The sequence below is a fragment of the Mytilus galloprovincialis genome, chromosome 3 (assembly GCF_965363235.1).
Source record: "Mytilus galloprovincialis chromosome 3, xbMytGall1.hap1.1, whole genome shotgun sequence".
Taxonomy (NCBI): domain Eukaryota; kingdom Metazoa; phylum Mollusca; class Bivalvia; order Mytilida; family Mytilidae; genus Mytilus; species Mytilus galloprovincialis.
In genome coordinates, this window is record NC_134840.1 from 89,276,829 (window position 1) to 89,298,823 (window position 21,995).

The 21,995-nt window shown below is 33.0% G+C and overlaps 1 protein-coding gene across 1 annotated transcript in view; it reads left to right on the forward strand.

The window, feature by feature from the left end:
- The window catches only part of LOC143069312 (adenylosuccinate synthetase isozyme 1-like), a 129,465-nt gene that overhangs the window by 19,755 nt on the left and 87,715 nt on the right, over positions 1-21,995 (forward strand). Inside the window, exon 3 of the mRNA XM_076243879.1 lies at positions 17,670-17,783. Coding sequence (XP_076099994.1) covers positions 17,670-17,783 — 114 coding nt within the window. The remainder of the gene's footprint in view (positions 1-17,669; positions 17,784-21,995) is intronic.

A 21,995-nucleotide genomic window follows, 5' to 3' on the forward strand; every position in this document is an offset into this window, starting at 1 on the left:
TAAAATCGGACAGCTGTTCGCATAGGCTGTGTTCTTCTGGTATCAACTTCATTCGTCTCATCTCTAGCGGATAAAGTTTGACAATCAGGGCATATTCGTATGACCAATGTTAGATCTGATTAATCCATTATTTCCAACAACTACTTCTAATTCTTCAACAATAGCTTTTTTCTACCGAGTTCATGGTTTTTTCGTCATAAACTTGTATATTATCTGCAACGCGGATGTTGATTTTGTTGTCCCTTCTCTTTTTATTATACTCTCTAAAGTTATCAGTTCTCTATTTTGTAATTACATTTATTGGTAAGGTCTTGTGATCATGTTTGGGAGGAGCATAGCACCAATTCACCATCCAATGAAAACACTCATATCAATGGCCTGTTTATAATATGTATGTTTCATACAAACAGGTTTCCCTAAACAACGTTGCAAATTAAATTTCATTTCTTATAGTTTTTGATTGAATTAAAAAATTCTATGTATTACAATAAATTAGAAGCGGAGTTACGGTTTATGTTTTGTTCAAGGATGATGTACCCTTGTGTTGATTCAATGCTAAACAAATGGAAATTTTATAGAAAATCCACAGCATTTCCCCTTGCACTTTCATAGTTGGCAATTTAGTACTTGATATATGGAGCATATTTTGCAAGCAGTGCTAGCAATGATTTCATTAAAACAAGTTTATTAATTTAGATATTGGTTTAAACAAATATATATATGGATCAATTCAAGTACATCTTCTAGGGTGCACTCGAATTTCGTGACTTCGGACGAATTTTTTTAATTTACATTAACGGTTGTCTAGGACTTTTTGTAAACAATAAACGCTAACACATCATAGAAAATCAAGTGAGTAATCTATGCTTTAAATTTTATAACAAAAATATCTGTGGATTTTCTACAAAAATCTTGGTTTATTTGCTACAAAATCAAGTTTAACTTTTAAATGCAATAAATTACAAATAATAATGCTTGATCGAAGTTTCCACATTGTAAATGTACAAAATGGCCCATCTCTATTATTCATTATCTTTGCTGTTTTTATATTATTGCAGTTTGAAACATTCGTATTTCAAAGGCTACAGAAGGGGTCATTAGCTTATACATGCACATAACTGGATTTATAAATGAACTGAGTAATTGATTGAAATAAAATTGGCAAATCAAACACACCTACAACATGCTTGTGAATTAGCTTATACTTATCAATAAATTTAAAATTTAGATTGAAAACTTATTTTTAAACTGACTTGTAAATCAAGTTTTACAAGGTTTGTATTCTGTCATTCGTTCTGATTGGTTCTATGTTTAAACTATTGACTCCACCCAAAGGCTTGTGTACCTTACCTAATAATGATTTCATGGTTGAGCTAGCAAGGAAGCTAACCAAAGAATCTACATTTAGCTTCATACTCGTTGGAATCTGCTGTAATACGCTAGAACAGGATGGTATTGTGGACGAATGAAAACTTGTGGTGGTGGCAATACTTCCATTGTTGACTACAGCGTTAACTGACTACTTACATTAATTAGCAGTTTTATCAAAGTACGATCTGTCGGTACTTTGGGTACAAAAACTAGTATACGGCCTAGCCAAGATCAGATGTGCATTTCATATTGGCTCTATGTTATAGGCTTCTAAAGACAAGAAGATAAACTTTACATAAGTAATACATCTTTGAACTGAAGAACAGAATGTAGGGTTTCACAATGAATATCAAATATCATGCATAGGTGTTACCGTTTTGAAAAAAACCACTAAAATACACGCTGAAAATGGGCAAAATTTCACGTTATGTTGTTTCATTTAAAATTTCGCTGTTTTTATCAATTGATAGTTAATAAGTGAACTTAATTTGAACTACATTATTGGTTCACTGTTATAGACAATTTATTCATCTTTCTTTTACTGGTTGTTGCAACAAAAAATCTTCAGTGGTTACAAAGTTATGATAAAAAGTTGAATACTATGCGTTCGTTATGAAATTTTTTACTTTTGTTTTTAGCTTGCTCAGTGTAGTGATAAAACAGAAAAATGAATCAAATTTATGCTATTATGTGTTTTGCTTTCCCTTCTAGTATATACATTATAAAAAACTACCTCATTTATCAAAATTGCAGTACCCTAGCTGGAGATATATGCCATCAAAGTTGGATATACAAATAAAGTGAAAAAATGTCTTGTCCGTAGACATGCATTCCCTAGTACACTGGAAGTATAATTACATTAATGTTGCATTGCTAAGTTCCTGTTCTTTTGTAGATATGAAAACACTACTAACATTTTTTTCTACCATCTATTATAATAATTGAGGAAAAATTTCAAAAATATGTCAGAATGTCTTGTCCGTAGACATGTCTTTTTATCAATATTGCTTGGGTTTATAGGTCTAAATTAGGCCTCTGTGTTGTTTAAACTTAGAAATATCTTATTTTTAATAAATAAATGGTAATTTAAGTGTTCTCAATTTTTGTAAAATTTCTTTACAGGAGTGGATTTTAAAAAGTGGCAGATTATCAGTCATATAAAGCATACCTTATTTTACTTCAATATTGTTTATTCCAGTTGCTGCATACCTTAAAAGATTAACTAAATCAATTGAAGAAAAAGTATTTCTCTCTCTCTAACTTTATCTTTTGATTTTTAGTATTAACAGCATATGAGGAAGTGTCTACGGACAAGACACTTGTACATAACAAGTATTAAATTCAATTATTTGTCTGCTATGGAACTTAAACCTTATTTATAGGTGATGAAAGTTATCTATTCAAATTAAAACTCAGTATTTTCAACATAAATATAGTCACAATTAATTCTAACAATTTTTTTTTGAACTGAAATTGTCTTGTCCGTAGACATTACCACAATATATTTGTATCCAATTTCCTTGAGTTCAGCCTAATTTGATAAGTAAAATGTATGTTATTTTTTCAAGAGAACACATTCAACTATGTCAAAATTGAGTTTTAATAATAGTTTGATTGTTTTAAACAGTCAGATGAATGGATTTCAGTTAAAAATATGTGTCTTCATTTTGGCTTAATCAATAAATTATTGAGGTATGTAAAGAATTATGGGTACATTTTTATATTTTCCAAAATTTTAAAAACACAGCTTAAAATTTAATTGGTAACTTTTAATCTTAACTTTAACAATCATCTTTGAAAGCATTTAATTGAATATCAATAAAATGTCTTGTCCGTAGACATTATCAAAATGTATTTGTTTTCATTTTCTTCGAAGTTGAGCATCATTTGATAGATAAACCTGATAAAATGTATGGGTTTTTTTTTCAAGAGAACACTTTCAGCTATATCAAAATTAGGTTTTAATAATACATTTCATTAAATATGAATACAATGTCTTGTCCATAGACAAAACATATAAATTGTATTGCTAAGTTTGATTGTTTATTGCAAGAATATGCTATAAATATTGCTATTTTAATGTTCTATACACCAAAAGAAAGGTTTTTTTTGGAAGTTTTGTTATTTATAGATAAGTTTAGATACAGTTTTATCAGATAAGATTAATAATCAAAGAAAGCTACTGTTGTTTGAAATAACTGTGAGTTAAACATGTTCTTGTCATTTTTTTTTTTCAATTAAAATAGTTGATATTCAATAATTCTAAACATATTTTGTTGTCTTTGTCATTGACCAAAAATCTGACACTGGTGACCATGTCTTGAAGGCAACCATTAAAGAAAATTATACAGTTTTTAAACACCATTTATTTAATAAAAATATTAAATATTTTTTCAAAAAACTGCATGTAATTATATAAATGCTTCCAGTGTTAGCCTAACGATGGCAATTTTTCATAATTTAAACCATTTTTGAACCAAAATATCAAGAGAGTTTTTCCCTGAGGTGATACTCATTTTTGACTTCATGTGAAACACAAAATGCACATCTGATTGTGGCTAGGCCGATGGTGCTTCTTGTTACAGAGTCAGTAACGAAATTGAGATCTACATTTACTTGCGCTGTGCATTCCTAAGCAATTGAAGTATAATTTCTTGTGTTTGATAATTTTCATACGGTGTTCATAATCTTGAACTTTTTAAGCATTTTGCGGAGTCGTGCATATCGTAGCAATATATGAAAGGTTTTTGACGAATATTCGTACTTTTCTGGCGGTTTTCAAATCTGTCTTGTATTTGTGGGTAATCTCTTTTATTGGCGCTTGTGGAAAATGACGCTGTAGACGGTAAATTTTCAAGAACTACATTGGTGCGTTTTCCTGCTTCCAAAATTGTAATTTCTTTCAATTCAATATCCCGTGTCTTAATCCTTTTAATTCCCAATTAACTGTTCCGTTTTCCCTGGCTAAGTTTTGTCTTACAGCTGATGGTAGCTTATTCAAGATGATTGGGATGAGCAGTGCCCCATATGAATCTCCCGATCTGCCTAACAAGGCTAATAAGGTTGTATTGTGGTGCAGGAAGTTCTAATAGGGCTTGTTTGTAGGCATTTGTGATTTTATGTGGCTGACCAAAACTTTTTTTTAATAATTTTATAGCTTCCGTTTAATTATTGTTTGTAAGCGGTAGTCTATCAATACATCAAACGGCTTCATTACTAAGTTACGAATCCAAATATGTGAATTTCTTAATGTCGGTAAGTGTTGGATTATAGTGTACAGATGATTCGAACAAGTCCCAAAAAGTTTGCCACATGAGGGTTTATCCTGTAAATGTATGTAAGGTGAGTTTCCGAAGTTGGTGATTTTGCTTAACGTTGGGGGGGGGGGGGGGGGGGGGGGGCATGGTACATTTGTTGTTGAACAGAGCTAGAGGTATTTTTTACTGAACTTTGCTGATTCATATTTTCCGTTGATTGATTACTCAGATTAGGTAAGGTGGTAATACTTGAAGTTTGCAAATTTGAGTATTTTTTAACGAATGTGTCTAATTTTAGTATTTAGAAAGAATTTATACTCATCTGTCTAGAATTTCATCCTCAACATCCTCATCCTTTGTTCAATTAAGAATTTCTTCATTCAAAGCACTAATAAAATTTTGTTTTTGTGAAAGTGTTTCTAATAATTCTGTACTTTCTTCTATCTCCAAGTCCTGCTCTTCTTCAGATTTTCTCAAAAGTCTTGTTACAGCACTTTATGGCCTGCTCTCACTAATTTTAGTTTACTTTCCATGGTGTCACAGCACCAAAATGTATTGTTATAAACAAATAAAACTCGATACTTTGCATTGTGTTACTTTTATGCTCAAATTCTATATCGAAGGCCCCCATACAAAGGTACAAAGTAACGTCATAAACATAAGACGTAAATACGGGAATTATTACGTTAACATTTGCATTTATATTCTCAACAAAGAAAGCAAAAATTTATAATGAAGGATTTAATTTTCAAATTTATCAGTATTAATTTGATATTGAATAGAAATAACTTATGATCATAGTTTTGAAAATAATAAGAGAGCCCTCTAGAATATCAATAACATGCATGGCAGAATGTTAACAAACCATATTATATTGTGAAATCTTAATTATTTTCTCTTATTTCTTGCTTATGATATCATACTTTATAGTCTGCACCCCTGTCTGGCAGGTTCAATTTAGGAGAATAAAACTGGGGACTATTCAAGTCTTTATTTGTTAAGTCATTGTACATGAGATGTGATTAACAAGAAAAACATACATGAAAGTCGAAATGTTTAGATAGTTATCATGGCAATTAGAATATACAAATTCTTGAACTCAATACCAGTATGATTTTCAAATGCATTGTTGATATATCATGACAGTTGATAATCAGACTGGTATTGAGTTCAAGAATTTGTGTATTCAATTTTAGTGATTTATAACAAATCTAGGTAACTGAATATACATAATCTTGACCCCTATAGCAGTCTGCACGGTTAGCCACTAGTCTGATGCCCCAGACTAGAAAAATTTCATTCGGACTAGTAAGTTTTTGCAAAACTTTGTTTGGCCAAATAAGAAAAATGTTAGAATATTGGTCTTGGACTAGTAGTTGAAAAAGTTTTTGGTGCAGACTGCAATAGTGGACCTATTATTTATTTTGATCAGCACTGTACACAAAATTATTTTGTTAATTTTGTATTAAAGCTGACTGATTGATAATTCACAAAGAAAGTTCTAATAATAAGATATGTACAAAAATGCAACTAGATTTTATTCCACTTGTAAAATCAGTATCATAATCATCTGACCAAAGTTATTAATTTCTAGGTGTAAGTAAGTTATAACCGTCAGTAATTTGGTTGAAGCAATAATTGACCACTGCTGATATATAGGAAAGTTAATTTTTATTTGGCACCAATAATTGTTGCATAACTTTTACCTGAGCATTTCTACAATAAATTTATTTGCATATAATTAATTCCCCATTATGTTGCTATTTAACAGTAGGTATTTGAAATTATCTCAGCATTAAGCCTCTGTCACACCTTATCGGATAGCACGAACGGACGCCTAACAGATGAAAATAAAATATGTCTGTTGACAAAATTGTTATCCATTGGGAGTCTGTTGATGTACTGACCTAATAAAACAGATGTGTAACAAATGCATAACCAACACACACACCCGATATGCAATGTATGAGAAACGGAAATGTACTGGACAGAACTGATGTCGAACATTCATCCAACTGACAATTCAAGTACTGCATAAAACAGACACCTAACTGAAGCGTACCGGATAAAACTGATGAACAAGATATACGGAAAAATTAAAGGCAACAATAATTAAACATGTAAATCGTATAAATATTCAAAATGCTTCTGTGTAACTGGTTTTGGTTTGTTCTTCAAAATGCCGCCAAAGGGCTGTGTCTGGCCTGGATAAGAGCTGCTTGATTGTGACGTGCCCTTACTCTTAAGATCTATAATGAATAATAAGTATTCATGAACCTTAAGAAATCTAATTGGCATTGCTGACGTGAAATTTTCAATTGGCATTTACCTGTTTCAGTTTCGTTCATCATTCGTTTTATTCATTATATATATAATTATACGTCCGGTAGAAGTCCGTTTCACATTTGTTCATCATCAGTTTTATCCATTAGATGTCTGTTAGAAGTCTGTTGGTGAATTTATCTACCAGACCTCCAACAGATGGTCCAAGAACACAGTTATTGTCCTTTGGTTTTCGTTGTCTAAGAATATAGTCCCTAGTGTAAACAGTGTATAACTTGCATGTTTTATTTGATACACTTTCCCAATTTATTTCTTGATATTAAATGCATGAAATATTAAGTAGGGGGATGTAATTACATGTTAAAAAAATTTGGGTGCTGAATCTTTATGTTAAGTAGTGATTTGGTTCAGTGTAAAAAGGTCAAATTTTATCACGTCTGAAGCTGTCAAACTGAATTTTACACCCCCTTAACACAGAATTGTCAATATTTTGAGTTAGAGCTGGTAGAAGTTTCTATAGTTTTGATTTTATTTGTCTCACTGGTAGTACACAGTACACTGTAAAAATCTTTTTAAGAAAGCAGGTGCGATTTTTTTAATTTGAATTTATTCTCTAAAAGAAATGCACTACGAAATAACTATGTTCTCGGGCCAGATGTATAATGGACATGTAATGGATACAAAACGGAAACGAAACAGATGAGTACCGTACAAAACAGATGCCTACCAGACGTTCAAAGGACATTTCATCCGTTGGACATCCATTCAAAGTTTTGAACATGCTCAAAATTTTCAACCGGACAGAACAGACGTTGCTGGATAAAACGGACTTGCAACTGATATGGACGGATGTCTAACGGATAAGAACGGACATGAACAGATTGAACATGTTGAAAAAAAGTTATCTGTTCGAGCTATCAGTTAAGTGCATCCGACATCTCGATATAATGTTATTTTTATAGTTTTGAAATATGTTGTAGGCTTTAGCGAGTTATAAAATAAAACACAAAATAAAACATAGGTCACCATGCTCGTTTTGAGAAAATTGAGGCTTAAAATTGGGGATTTGTGCAATTTTGCAAAAAAGTGAGGCAATGTTATAAAATTTTTGGAGCAAATATACTTCATCGTAAATTATTAAGATCGGGTTCAATTTAAAGCTGTGATAAGTGACAATAAGGAAAAAAATAAATCCCTACACGAATGACTATACAATTTTTCAAGCTTTGCTTGAAATTGCGGACCAAATGCTCAAAGTGATATTTTTGTTATTCAAAAATTATGGAATAAAAGTGTGTCTGAAAATGTAATTTTATCATTTTTCTGCATAAACTGCATTTTGTCATGCTTTCTCCAAATATCTAATAAAAAAAATACATGTCACCGTGCTGGATTCTATAAAAAACGTGATTTATCCTAAAAATTACGCCCCCCCCTTTGTAACCTCAACGTTAACGCTAAAGTGCCTGACGTCGCTGGCAGACTTTTTCGACGTAATTGCTCCAAATTACCGGCGACATTTTTCTTATGTATAAATATTGCTTGTATTAAGAGCTAATTAAAAATTGGTAATGTTGTTTTCGGAAATAAAATCATGTGAATCATAAATGCATCTCTTTGTTTGTGGTCTAAGTGAGAAACATCTCAAGATAAGTGATTACAGACTGTAGATAATTTTTACGGCTTTTAAAATTAAAGACTCGGCAATTCAGAACTTGACATACAGATACATGTACTGTACACACTCGTGTATTAATTTATGCATTAATTTATGCCGTATGTTGACCTCTAGATGTTGCTTTTTGGAAAATGACGCTTTCAGCGGCATGATCCAATACACCTTATCGCTTATCCCGGCTGACCTGGCCGCTTGAACTTTTGACGCATACAACAATCACTTTTCCATTGTGGCGTCAGATATTTTGTTTTGTGACATCAAATTTTTACGGGAACCTGTGTAATATCCAGTAATGGCAGACAAATAGCGATAAGGTGTATACTATTGACCTGAACTTCCATTACATTTCTCTGCCTACCGCGCTTGATTCGTATTTACTTTCCATTACATTTCTCCGTCTACTGCGCTTGGTTTCCCTATTTACCAGTTTTTCATACAAACTGGAATCTGCTTGTATTATCATTTTTTAACTCCAATGATTCAGCGCCCTCTATCCACTACTTTTCTCGAGTGGAGTGATCGAAGTGATCGTAATATAACGACTGGATTATTCGGGTTAATCATTTTTGTGTAGTAATCAACCTGGAACCAGTTTACATACCTCCGGTCCTTCTTATTACCAAAAAGATCGAAGTGTACCAACCAATGTTGTTAAGATACTCATAAATCTATTTATATAACTTTATTAATTATGTGAAGTAAAACTAAAACATTGTTAAAACATTAAAGATATATAATTAATCGGGGAAAACTTGATAGTCTTTTCGTTTTACAAACAACTGCCTTTTTTATAAGAAAATATAATGTGTCCGTGTTGGTCCACTTTCTACTGGTTGTAAGACAGATCAAAGTACCGGAAATCCGACTCAATCTCTGTGTACAAAGTTACAACAGAAGAGTCTGTAACAGACTGTATCTATATGACATGTGAATAAATTGTCGATATCGATGCTGGCTTTAATACAAGGGTTTAAGAGAGCGCCGCCGATTTATTGGCGGGGCGGGAGAACAGATTTGAGATTCTCTACGTTTGATGCGTGCACAACAGTGTCGTCTAGCTGATTCGGTGCGATCACTGTCTTACAAAGGATGAGTTTGAATATTGTAAGGTGTTTTTCTTGGTGGAATGTCAATACACTCACAGTTAGAGTTATTCTTTACTTGCTTTTCCATTGTTTTCCACAATAATTGTTGCGTGGTATTCTTTGAAATTCTCGGCAGTTACATGTATGGTTCTCTTGGGACATGCTTTTTTGAGAAATTCGTCTGGTTCAATAGCGTAAAACAGTCCCTCAACTACTTTTTACATACATACTAACTTTGGCTTCAACGCCTTGTTATACGACCGCAAAATTTGAAAAATTTTTCGTCGTATATTGCTATCACGTTGGCGTCGTCGTCGTCTGAATACTTTTAGTTTTCGCACTCTAACTTTAGTAAAAGTAAATGGAAATCTATGAAATTTTAACACAAGGTTTATGACCACAAAAGGAAGGTTGGTATTGATTTTGGGAGTTTTGGTCCCAACATTTTAGGAATTAGGGGCCAAAAAGGGCCCAAATAAGCATTTTCTTGGTTTTCGCACTATAACTTTAGTTTAAGTTAATAGAAATCTATGAAATTTTGACACAAGGTTTATGACCACAAAAGAACGGTTGGGATTGATTTTGGGAGTTTTGGTTTCAACAGTTTAGGAATTAGGGGCCAAAAAAGGGCCCAAATAAGCATTATTCTTGGTTTTCGCACAATAACTTTAGTTTAAGTAAATAGAAATCAATGAAATTTAAACACAATGTTAATGACTACAAAAGGAAGGTTGGTATTGATTTTGGGAGTTTAGGTCCCAACAGTTTAGGAATTAGGGGCCAAAAAGGGACCCAAATAAGCATTTTTCTTGGTTTTCGCACCATAACGTTAGTATAAGTAAATAGAAATCTATGAAATTTAAACACAAGGTTTATGACCATAAAAGGAAGGTTGGTATTGATTTTGGGAGTTTTGGTCCCAACAGAATAAGGGGCCCAAAGGGTCCAAAATTAAACTTTGTTTGATTTCATCAAAATTGAATAATTGGGGTTCTTTGATATGCCGAATCTAACTGTCATGACTGTGTATGTAGATTCTTAACTTTTGGTCCCGTTTTCAAATTGGTCTACATTAAGGTCCAAAGGGTCCAAAATTAAACCTAGTTTGATTTTGACAAAAAATGAATCAGTTAGGTTCTTTGATATGCTGAATCTAAAAATGTACTTAGATTCTTGATTATTGGCCCAGTTTTCAAGTTGGTCCAAATCGGGGTCCAAAATTAAACTTTGTTTGATTTCATCAAAATTAAATAAATGGGGTTCTTTGATATACCAAATCTAACTGTGTATGTAGATTCTTCATTTTTGGTCCTGTTTTCAAATTGGTCTACACTAAAGTCCAAAGGGTCCAAAATTAAACTTAGTCTGATTTTAACAAAAATTGAAATCTTGGGGTTCTTTGATATGCTGAATCCAAAATGTACTTAGATTTTTTATTATGGGCCCAGTTTTCAAGTTGGTCCAAATCAGGATCTAAAATTATTATATTAAGTATTGAGCAATAGCAAGTCTTTTCAATTGCACAGTATTGCGCAATGGCAAGAAATATCTAATTGCACAATATTGTGAAATAGCAAATTTTTTTTTAATTAGAGTTATCTTTCTTTGTAAGAAATATCTAATTGCAAAATATTGTGCAATAGCAATATTTTTTTTTAATTGGAGTTATCTTTCTTTGTCCAGAATCAACTTAAATCTTTGTTATATACAATATACAATGTATATTCACTTTTTACTACCAACTGATAAATTAACATAATCTTTACCATTCAGTGATAACAAGCAGTTTTTTTACATCTTAATATTTTATGATGTATTTAAATGAGTAGTTATTGTTGCAAACTCCATTAGAAATTTTAATTGAGATTAGCTTTGGAATAAGGGAAAGGGGGATGTGATTAAAAAAATTGGGTTCAATTTTTCTCATTTGAAATTTCATAAATAAAAAAGAAAATTTCTTCAAACATTTTTTTGAGAGGATTAATATTCAACAGCATAGTGAATTGCTCTAAGAGAAAACAAAAATTTTAAGTTCATTAGAACACATTCATTCTGTGTCAGAAACCTATGCTGTGTCAACTATTTAATCACAATCCAAATTTAGAGCTGAATCCAGCTTGAATGTTGTGTCCATACTTGCCCCAACCGTTCAGGGTTCAACCTCTGCGGTCGTATAAAGCTACGCCCTGCGGAGCATCTGGTTCGTCCTTGTCTTGAGATCTTGTTGTAGTTCCAGTTTGGCAAGTATTTTGGAGACTTATCCATTCTCTCTTGACTTGTAATCTCTGGTGATAAATTTTGCTGCTTGACATGTTTATTTTTGTTGCTGGGTAGGGGTCACATACTATGGCTCCATATTAAATTATGCGATCAATTCCTTAAGGTCTAGTTCATTATCCAATCTGACACAAATTTCAATAACTGGAATGCCACCCAAGTTACATATATGGTGACCCACTATAACAGCATAATTACTTGGAATTGTGTTTAATACCATGATGGTTCAATCACTCATTGCTTCAATGGCATAAACTTAAATGGAGACAGACATTTTACATGAAAGATTGTGGATTAGTGTAAAATAAAAAAACTAGCTTACTATGATATATGGTTAACGAATGAATATCAAATTATATGGGTCATGGGCAGAGTTGTTATAAAATATCAATATGGCAGAGAAGTGGTTTCAAGTTTCATGTAAAGGGACCTGACTGACATGAAATAAAAGATTAAAGGAGTATCCCTATTTGTCTAATCTTCAAGGTGAAATAAAACAAGTATAACAATATTATGCTATTGTGTAAATCTACAGAAATAGAATTTGCTTCAAGTAACAGGAATAACTATGTCACTAGTAACTTATTTAATGAGTATGTGGGTAATTATTCCTATAACATATGACCTTGGGAGCATGATTTACTAATTTCTATTACTGTTGTGATAAAAAAAATAAATTACTGTCAATGTGTCACACTTCGCATTAAAAAAAATAAATGAAAATATCAGTATAAAAACTTTAAAAATTGATTAAGAATGCGAAGTGTTATAGGACTAGTGGGGCATAAGAGCTTGTTACAGCAGGCTCTTCATAATCATTTGGTTTGAAAGGATACTAGTAGTCTGTATTCTTGATTTCGAAAAATGTAATTGCAAGAAAAAATTACACATTACTTAGAATAATTTAGATCATTCAGGTAGTCTTTATTTAGTATGTACAAAAGGACAGCCAGTAGTCATTGGATATTAATCATTGGATACTGTAGATCATTCCAGTATTCTTGACCTATTTATTTGTACAAAAAAAAAAACCCAGCCAGTAGTCATTGGATACTGTAGATCATTCAGGTAGTCTTGACTCATCACCTGTTCATTTGTATTAAAAAAAAACAGTCAGTTGTCATCTTCACTTCACACACACATATATACGAATATCAATTATATGCTTACGAGACATGTTGCAATGTTAAACTTATTACTGTACATTATGTATGTGAAAATCAAGACTTGCATAAAAAATATCCCAATATTAGAGGCAGTGGCGTCATTTTTCCACAGAGCTTTCAGCTCTTTGATTGTTTTGTTTTGTTTTGTTTTGTTTGGTGGGCTGCTGTTTCATTTTAATACTCCTTCAAATCCCTCTATTCACGTTAAATCACTTTTTAGAATTTCACATTTATTCATAAAATTAAACTTTTATATTTCGGGTCAATGATTACAATTGAATAAAATTTGAAGGCTCCTAAACAGTTTCAAAGTTCACAGTTTTTATAGTTGACAATGCGGTATGGGCTTTGCTCATTGTTGAAGACCGTACTGTGACCTATAGTTGTTAATTTCTGTGTCATGTTTGTCTAATGTGGAGAGTTGTCTCATTGGCAATTATACCACATCTTCTTTTTAGCTCACCTGGCCCAAAGGGCCAAGTGAGCTTTTCCCATCACTTTGCGTCCGGCGTCCGTCATCCTGCGTCCGTCGTCGTTAACTTTTACAAAAATCTTCTCCTCTGAAACTACTAGGCCAAATTTAATCAAACTTGGCCACAATCATCATTGGGGTATCTAGTTTAAAAAATGTGTCCGGTGACCCGGCCAACCAACCAAGATGGCCGCCATGGCTAAAAATAGAACATAGGGGTAAAATGCAGTTTTTGGCTTATAACTCAAAAACCAAAGCATTTAGAGCAAATCTGACATGGGGTAAAATTGTTTATCAGGTCAAGATCTATCTGCCCAGAAATTTTCAGATGAATCGGACAACCCGCTGATGGGTTGCTGCCCCTGAATTGGTAATTTTATGGAAATTTTGCTGTTTTTGGTTATTATCTTGAAAGAGATAAACTGTAAACAGCAATAATGTTCAGCAAAGTAAGATTTACAAATAAGTCAACATGACCGAAATGGTCAGTTGACCCCTTAAGGAGTTATTGCCCTTTATAGTCAATTTTTAACCATTTTTCGTAAATCTTAGTAATCTTTTACAAAAATCTTCTCCTCTGAAACTACTAAGCTAAATTAATCCAAACTTGGCCACAATCATCTTTGGGATATGTAGTTTAAAAAATGTGTCCGGTGACCCGGCCATCCAACCAAGATGGCCGCCACGGCTAAATATAGAACATAGGGGTAAAATGCAGTTTTTGGCTTATAACTCAAAAATCAAAGCATTTAGAGCAAATCTGACGGAGTGAAATTGTTTATCATGTCAAGATCTATCTGCCCTGAAATGTTCAGATGGATCCGACAACCGGTTGTTGGGTTGCTGCCCCTAAATTGGTAATTTTAAGGAAATTTTGACGTTTTTTGTTATTATCTTGAATATTATTATAGATAGAGATAAACTGTAAACAGCAATAATGTACAGCAAAGTAAGACCTAAAAATAAGTTTGCATGACCAAAATGGTCAGTTGACCCCCTATTAAAGGAGTTATTGTCCTTTGTAGTCAATTTTTAACAATTTTCATAAAATTTGTAAATTTTTACTAACATTTTCCACTGAAACTACTGGGCCAAGATCATTATAGATAGAGATAATTGTAAGCAGCAAGAATGTTCAGTAAAGTAAGATGTACAAACACATCACCATCACCAAAACACAATTTTGTCATGAATCCATCTGCTTCCTTTGTTTAATATTCACATATACCAAGGTGAGCGACACAGGCTCTTTAGAGCCTCTAGTTTATTTTGTCAGAAAACAAAAACAAAACCTTACAAAGGAGAATCTTCAATATGCTTAAGGATGCTTTTGTCCAGAGAGAGAAACTATACCATATCATAATAAAAACGATTGAATTAAAAGCGAGAGGACTGGATATTTAGCCTATGCGTAATTTCATTGGTAAATAACTATATATAACACACGGCCACTGAAAGCTTTATTATTTGTGAAGCCCAGGTAGTCGTGTGGTCTAGCGGGACGACTACAGTGCAGGCGATTTGGTGTCCCGATATCTCAGTAGCATGGGTTCGAATCCCGGCTAGGGAAGAACAAAAAATTTCCGAAACAAATTTACAGATCTAACATTGTCGGGTTGATGTTTAGACGAGTTGTATATACATAATGTACACAGCCATGTATCACCATCATTGCTGGTGATCCGGTGGATAAATCTGTTGTAGAGTTGTCACTGACTCAGACGTAATTATAAATATAATTATTTTCTGTGACTATCTTACATTAATTTGTAGGATCCTTTACTATAGATTATTGAGCTGATCTGTAACAATAACATCTCCATGCCTTATATATCATGTACTGTAGTACGGCACTAGATAAAACCTGACGAGGAAAAGTAATACAAGGCCACCGAAAGCTTTATTATTTGTGAAGCCCAGGTGGTCGTGTGGTCTAGCGGGACGGCTACAGTGCAGGCGATTTGGTGTCATGGCCTGACTCATTCTTGCTCAAAAGGAAGTTTGTACATGGCAACATGTTTTTATGATACCAAATTGAAGCTCAATAAAAATTCACTTTGTCACTCAAAAATGAATTAAAGAATCATCACGAAAAAGTGTACAGATCTTATGAATAGTTTAACTAACAAGTATGTGAATTTTATGTAATAATTATCAATATAGATATGGCGCGACATGTGACCCCCCCTCTTTTTTCATAAACTCAATAAATAAAATAAAATTTAAATCATCATCAAAAAGTATACAGATATTCAGATCATTCATATAACTAAGAAGTGTGTAAAGTTTTAAGCAATAAACATAAATCATTTTTGAGATGCAGCGCGAACTGTGAAAAAATACCCCCTGTAATTATGACAGTAAGGAAGGGTATATTAATGTTTTGCTTTGGCGGGCTGCCTTCTTGCGACGCGTGAAAGAAAAAAAATATAATACCCTTTCAAGATGTTTGGACTAGAAAAATATCATACCCCCTCCAGCCTTTTGAAGTGCAATGTTCGTTCCATAAACATTTTTCATCTGAATTAATATTTTATTTTAGACAAAAACTATATCATATATATGTACATGTAGGACATACGTCCTGAACATGCATGAAATATTTGCCACTGGACATTAAGCAATCAACAATCAATATATATTGGACATAGTCTTGGTATAAAGCTGGAATTTAAGGTAGCGCCTTCCTTATATTAAAAATGATAATTGACATGCATTATATTAGTAACACCAAAAGGGTCAGTCATCTTGAGATTGCTAATTATACGATATTTTGTTGAAGATCTCACAGAAACAGTAATGTGTTTCATTTTTTATGATTTCATTAGACTGTTATCCTGTTAGGATAAAATGCACTAAAATTAAACGTGTAGAAGTTAGCATGTGGGAGAAACAGATATTGGAGCATCGAAAAATCCACATTTAACACGTTTCTTATTATGGAAAATTACACGCATTTCTTCCTGCAAATAGTGACGTTTAGCGGGAATTTAGACGATTAACGTTGTGCCAAGAGTTAACTCCGTTGAAACTGTATCGAATGCCCTAAAGGCTTAACTGATAGCGCGAACGGACGCTGAACGAATTTTTTTTTTAGTCCATGTCCAATTAGACATCTGTTCTTATCCTTTAGACGTCCTTTCATTTCAGTTTAATGTCCGCGGTTCAGCGTATGTTTTACCGTTGTTGTTCGTTGTGCCAGTTAGATAAAACAGATGAAGTGTCCGTTTCACCTCCTGTAGGCGTCTGTTTTTTGTTACAGTACTCGCCTGTTCAGTTTCCATTATGTATCCGTTACTTGCATGTCTGTTATTCATCTGTTTGTGGTTCCGGTAGATAAATTCACCAACAAACTTTTATGGGATGTATAATGGATAAAACGTGTGTTGACAAATGTGAAACGGATAAATGCCAATTGAAAATTTCAAGTCAGATATGCAAATTATTTGTATGTTGCATATCCTGTGTATGTCCTTTAAGCAGTCGTTACACATCCGTTTTATTTGGTCAGTACATCAACGAACTTCCAATGGATAACATTTTTGTCAGCAAAAAACTTTTTTCATCCGTTAGTCATTCATGTGTGCTATCCGGTAAGGTAGACTTCTACCGGACGTATATCCGATAAAGCAGATGATGAATTGATGTGAAACGAACATAAAAGGAAGGATAATGGAAAGATAACAGATTAAACAGATACATGCTCAAAACTTTCCACCGGACAGAACGGACGTGGACAGATAAAACGTACACTGAGTGGACATGCAACAGATAAGAACGGACATGAACAGATTGAAAAATTGGCTGAATAACAATATCCATGATGCTTTAATTACATACTATAAGACTTAAACATGTCTTAGAGAGAGCTTTCTTGTTGGTAATGATTGGAAGTCCTGTTTAATGTAGTGTTTAAATTGTGATATTAAGGATTACAAATTTACAACTTTTATCTAAATTCACAAAAAAATTCCACCAAATATCTTGAGAGAAGATACCTAAAGGCTATGATAATTGGTGCTTTTAAAGTAAGGCCAAATGTCATTTTGTATTTTACAATCCATTTTCCATTTTTTGCAGGAAATGGTGTTGTTGTTCATTTACCAGATTTATTTGAAGAAATTGAAAAAAATGTTCAAAAAGGACTAGAAGATTGGAAAAACAGACTGATCATATCTGACAGGGCACATCTAGGTATGTAAATACATGAGTGCAATTTGTATACACCTTGACCAAGACTATGGAGCAAGATAACCCTAAACACTAACATGAACCCTAACACTAACCGTAATCTTAAAGGGGCACTAGCTAAGAGATATATAAAAAAACTAAATTTTTGATTTTTTTCTGTTCAATCAATAATGAAAGTGAAATAGTGAAATAACAATTCGCTTTTTGCAGCCAAAAAGATTCAATTTTGTCAAATTGCGCTAAGAAACATTGATAATTAGTTATTCACTTGCAAGTAAATGAGTCGACCTCTTTAAATCCGTATTCATGTGAATTTCAATTTAACCCCTAGCTAGAGATTGACAACGCATGCATTATACATATACTGGTTATTTAAAGAAAAAGAATGTCAACAATGAAAGTGAAACTACGGTAAATCATTTGATTACTAATTCGATGCACATAAAATCATTCTTTTACGGTTAAAAACAATGAGAAACATCTATTTTTGTCAGCTAAACTTTTCTTCCTGTCCACATAAAGACATGAAAATGGAAACCAAGGATGCGAGTTCATTTGCAGAATATCTAACTCAAGATTTGTGAAAAAGGTCATTTATTCAGAATATCATAAAGCATTATATAACTGACAGTGATGGACAATTATGTCATCAAACAAAACTGAATAAATGACAACAATTGCAAAGGTGGGGAATAAATACCGCCACTCATCAATAAACAAATTACAAAACATAAACAAACAATTATATACAATCAACATAGATATGATAGAATAATAATACTAAAAACTTAAAAAAGAGGGTGTAGGTGGGTGGGAAATTGAAAATCTTTACTTTTCTGGCAAAACAAAAATAGCGTCTTGTAGCATTCAGTGCAATTGCGATAATGCGGGCGCAACTTGACGCTTGTTGAAAGTTAGCATGCACTTTAACCTCATTGGTCAATTAAAATATTTGTGGCCAATGATAATTAGTATTGACCCTGGTCATGCCATGACCATGCTGACCTTGACTGCCTGTAATCGAAAACTTGCATAATTCCTAGACAAAGACCATGGAAATTTTCGGTTTCTTATTACACCATTGATAAGAAATAAAACCTACACAAGATGAAACAGTAGCCCATAAATTTAGTGTATAAAAATTTACTGCCAAAAATGTTTTTATTATAATAAAACTTATTTTTTGTCAGCTAAACTTTTCTTCCTGTCCACATAAAGACATGAAAATGGAAACCAAGGATGCGAGTTCATTTGCAGAATATCTAACTCAAGATTTGTGAAAAAGGTCATTTATTCAGAATATCATAAAGCATTATATAACTGACAGTGATGGACAATTATGTCATCAAACAAAACTGAATAAATGACAACAATTGCAAAGGTGGGGAATAAATACCGCCATGATCCCCAAGTCCCTGAGTTGGGGAGACCGCCACCCGAGACATCCTTGGAGACTACTTTTTATGACAAAAGGAAAAATTCAGAAAAATAACATATCTTTCAACTCAAAACATTAGTGTAAATAACAAAATTAGGCAGAGCAAGCCCTGTTGACCTCTACCGTAACTGTTTGGCCAGTAGAAATGCCAATGTAAAGCAAACCCTTTTGACCTTTACATTCCCATGTCATACTGTTTGAAGTTCATCCTATTACAAACATTAAAGTAACTTAAATGTGTAAGGTACGCAGAGTGAAACAATATAATTAAAGACAAAATACATAGTTATATATAAAAATGAAAAAAAAAAATGAAAAAAAAAATACAATACAAATATATTTACATATCATTTTGCAAACAATATTAAACAATGTATTGAGCAAGCCCTGTTGACCTCTATCCATATTGACATAAAAGTCTACTCTAAATAAACGCAATGACGCAATTAAAAGAAAAGAGTAAAAGATAGAGCAAGCCCTGTTGACCTCTACCAGCTTAATTAATACATAATGGAAAAATATAATTTATTTGGCAGCGCAAGCCCTGTTAACCCCTGTCAAATCATACTTAAAAATGATCCATTCGAATATAATTTTGCAATGCATTTGATTTCCATCTACCCATTTGTTGTATAACAGATAAAGATGTGCCTTTAGCTGCTTCACTTGTTGCAGCGCCTATTCTAAAACTATGACCCTTGTAAAGCTCTGGGCTTAAACCTATAAAAATTAATAGGGACTTCAAAGAGGAATTAAAATAAGTGTAAGATACTGGTGTACCACAAAGAAATTGAAAAAGGGGACCGGACTTGTGTTTTGCTACCTTTATATAATCCATCATTGTTTTTACAGGGCAAAACATATTACCAAAGTTTCGAGTAATTAAAATAGTCTTGGGACGCAAGTCACTATGTTTGTAAAATGTTATTGTGACGGTCATATTTATTGGGACCTGATTTTTATAACCCACAGAAATGTCTGACAACTGTAAAACTTTGTTATTTTCATTTTTGTTTTTAACAGCAATTTCTCCTATCCTGAGGAAACAATGAAATGCCAAGGACATCATAGCCTTTAAAAGGAACTGATTGAACTGATCCCGTATAACATGGGAAACCGCTAACAATAATTTTGATAATATCTCTTTTGTAATGGGTAATCTGGTGTCACAGGAACTCCTCAAATTTTGTGCACCCTTGATAATCTTTTTTATTAAAAAAGAATTTGTAGGATCAGTCAAACATTTTAACTTGTGAACATAACTTATAGCAGAAACATAAGATGCTATTGTAGATGGTTTATAATTTTGCAAAAACAGAAAGCTAATAAAATGAGACACCATCATGTGCGTAGATGGATAAGCCTGTGATAAAGGAAAATGTTCCTTACAGAACTGTTCGTATGCTTTTAACATTCTATTATAAGAAGCTCTTGTTGCCGTTGATAGTGAAGCTTGTAATAATTTTCTCGTCATAGATTCAAAAGATGCTGTGGCACTGAAACTGGAGTTGGACTTAACCAAGGAGCTATGTGATGGGCTTTCTGAAAAGAAAAACGAGACAACAAGTCACAGACTACATTTGTCTTACCCGCTATATGCTTTGCTTTAAAATGTATATTAAACTTCAGCGATGCCAAAACTAACCTGCGGACCAATTTCATTAAAATTTTATCTCGTGATGAAGTTTTATTAATAATATCAGCAACCGCCTGATTATCAGTCAAAAACAGTACCTTATGATTTGACAATGAATGCCCCCATATTTCCACAGCAAGAACAATAGGAAACAACTCCTTTATTGTAATGTGTAATTGAAGCATATTTTGAGGCCATTCCCCTGCAAACCAAGTACTGCCAAAAACAGCAGCATATCCCCCATGAACCCCAGCTGCATCTGAATACAATTTTAATGATTCAGAAGACACCCATTTTTGAAACAAAAAACAGGACTTCCCATTGTAATTAGATACAAAATCAAACCATGCCCTCAAATCAGCTCTTGCTTCTGAATTTAGTGCAATTCTATAATGAGGACATGAATGGCCAATTGTTAGATCGAATAACCTTCTCAGAAATGCTTGTCCCGGAACTACAACACTACAGGCAAAATTCAATAAACCTAAAAGAGACTGTAATTCTCGAAGAATAACTTTCTTTTTTACCTTAAATATGTTAAGGAGACCCAAAATTTTTGCTATTTTATCTTTTGGTAATCGAGCTACCATAGCCCTAGAATCAATCTCAATGCCATAGATAGTTATGCATGTTGTAGGTAATTGAGTTTTTTCATCTTTTATAGGAACACCTAAGGTTTTTGATAAAGTTAAAAATGTGTTAAGTGCTACAGAACACTTGTTAGTATTTGCTTCCCCTACAAAAAAGAAATCATCTAACAAATGTGAAACACCTCTTATTTGAAATTTGCTATTCAAAATCCACTGAAGAGCAGAGGAAAAATTTTCAAAAAGTTGGCAAGAAGAAGAGGCCCCCATGGGGAGGGCTGCATCATGATAAAATTTTTCCTCCCATTTAAAGCCCAATAAATGGTATTCTGAAAAATGCACAGGAATTAAACGGAACGCATCTTCAACATCGGCCTTACTCATTTCACAGTTGAAACCGTGTTCTTGAACAAGTTCTATGACAGTTTCAATATTTTGATATGAAACTGAAGTGTATTCAGGTGGTGTCCAAAAATTGACAGAGTCCCCTTTTGGAAAGGATAGGTCATGAATTAAGCGGAAAGACCCACTTTCTTTTTTAGGTATTAGACCCA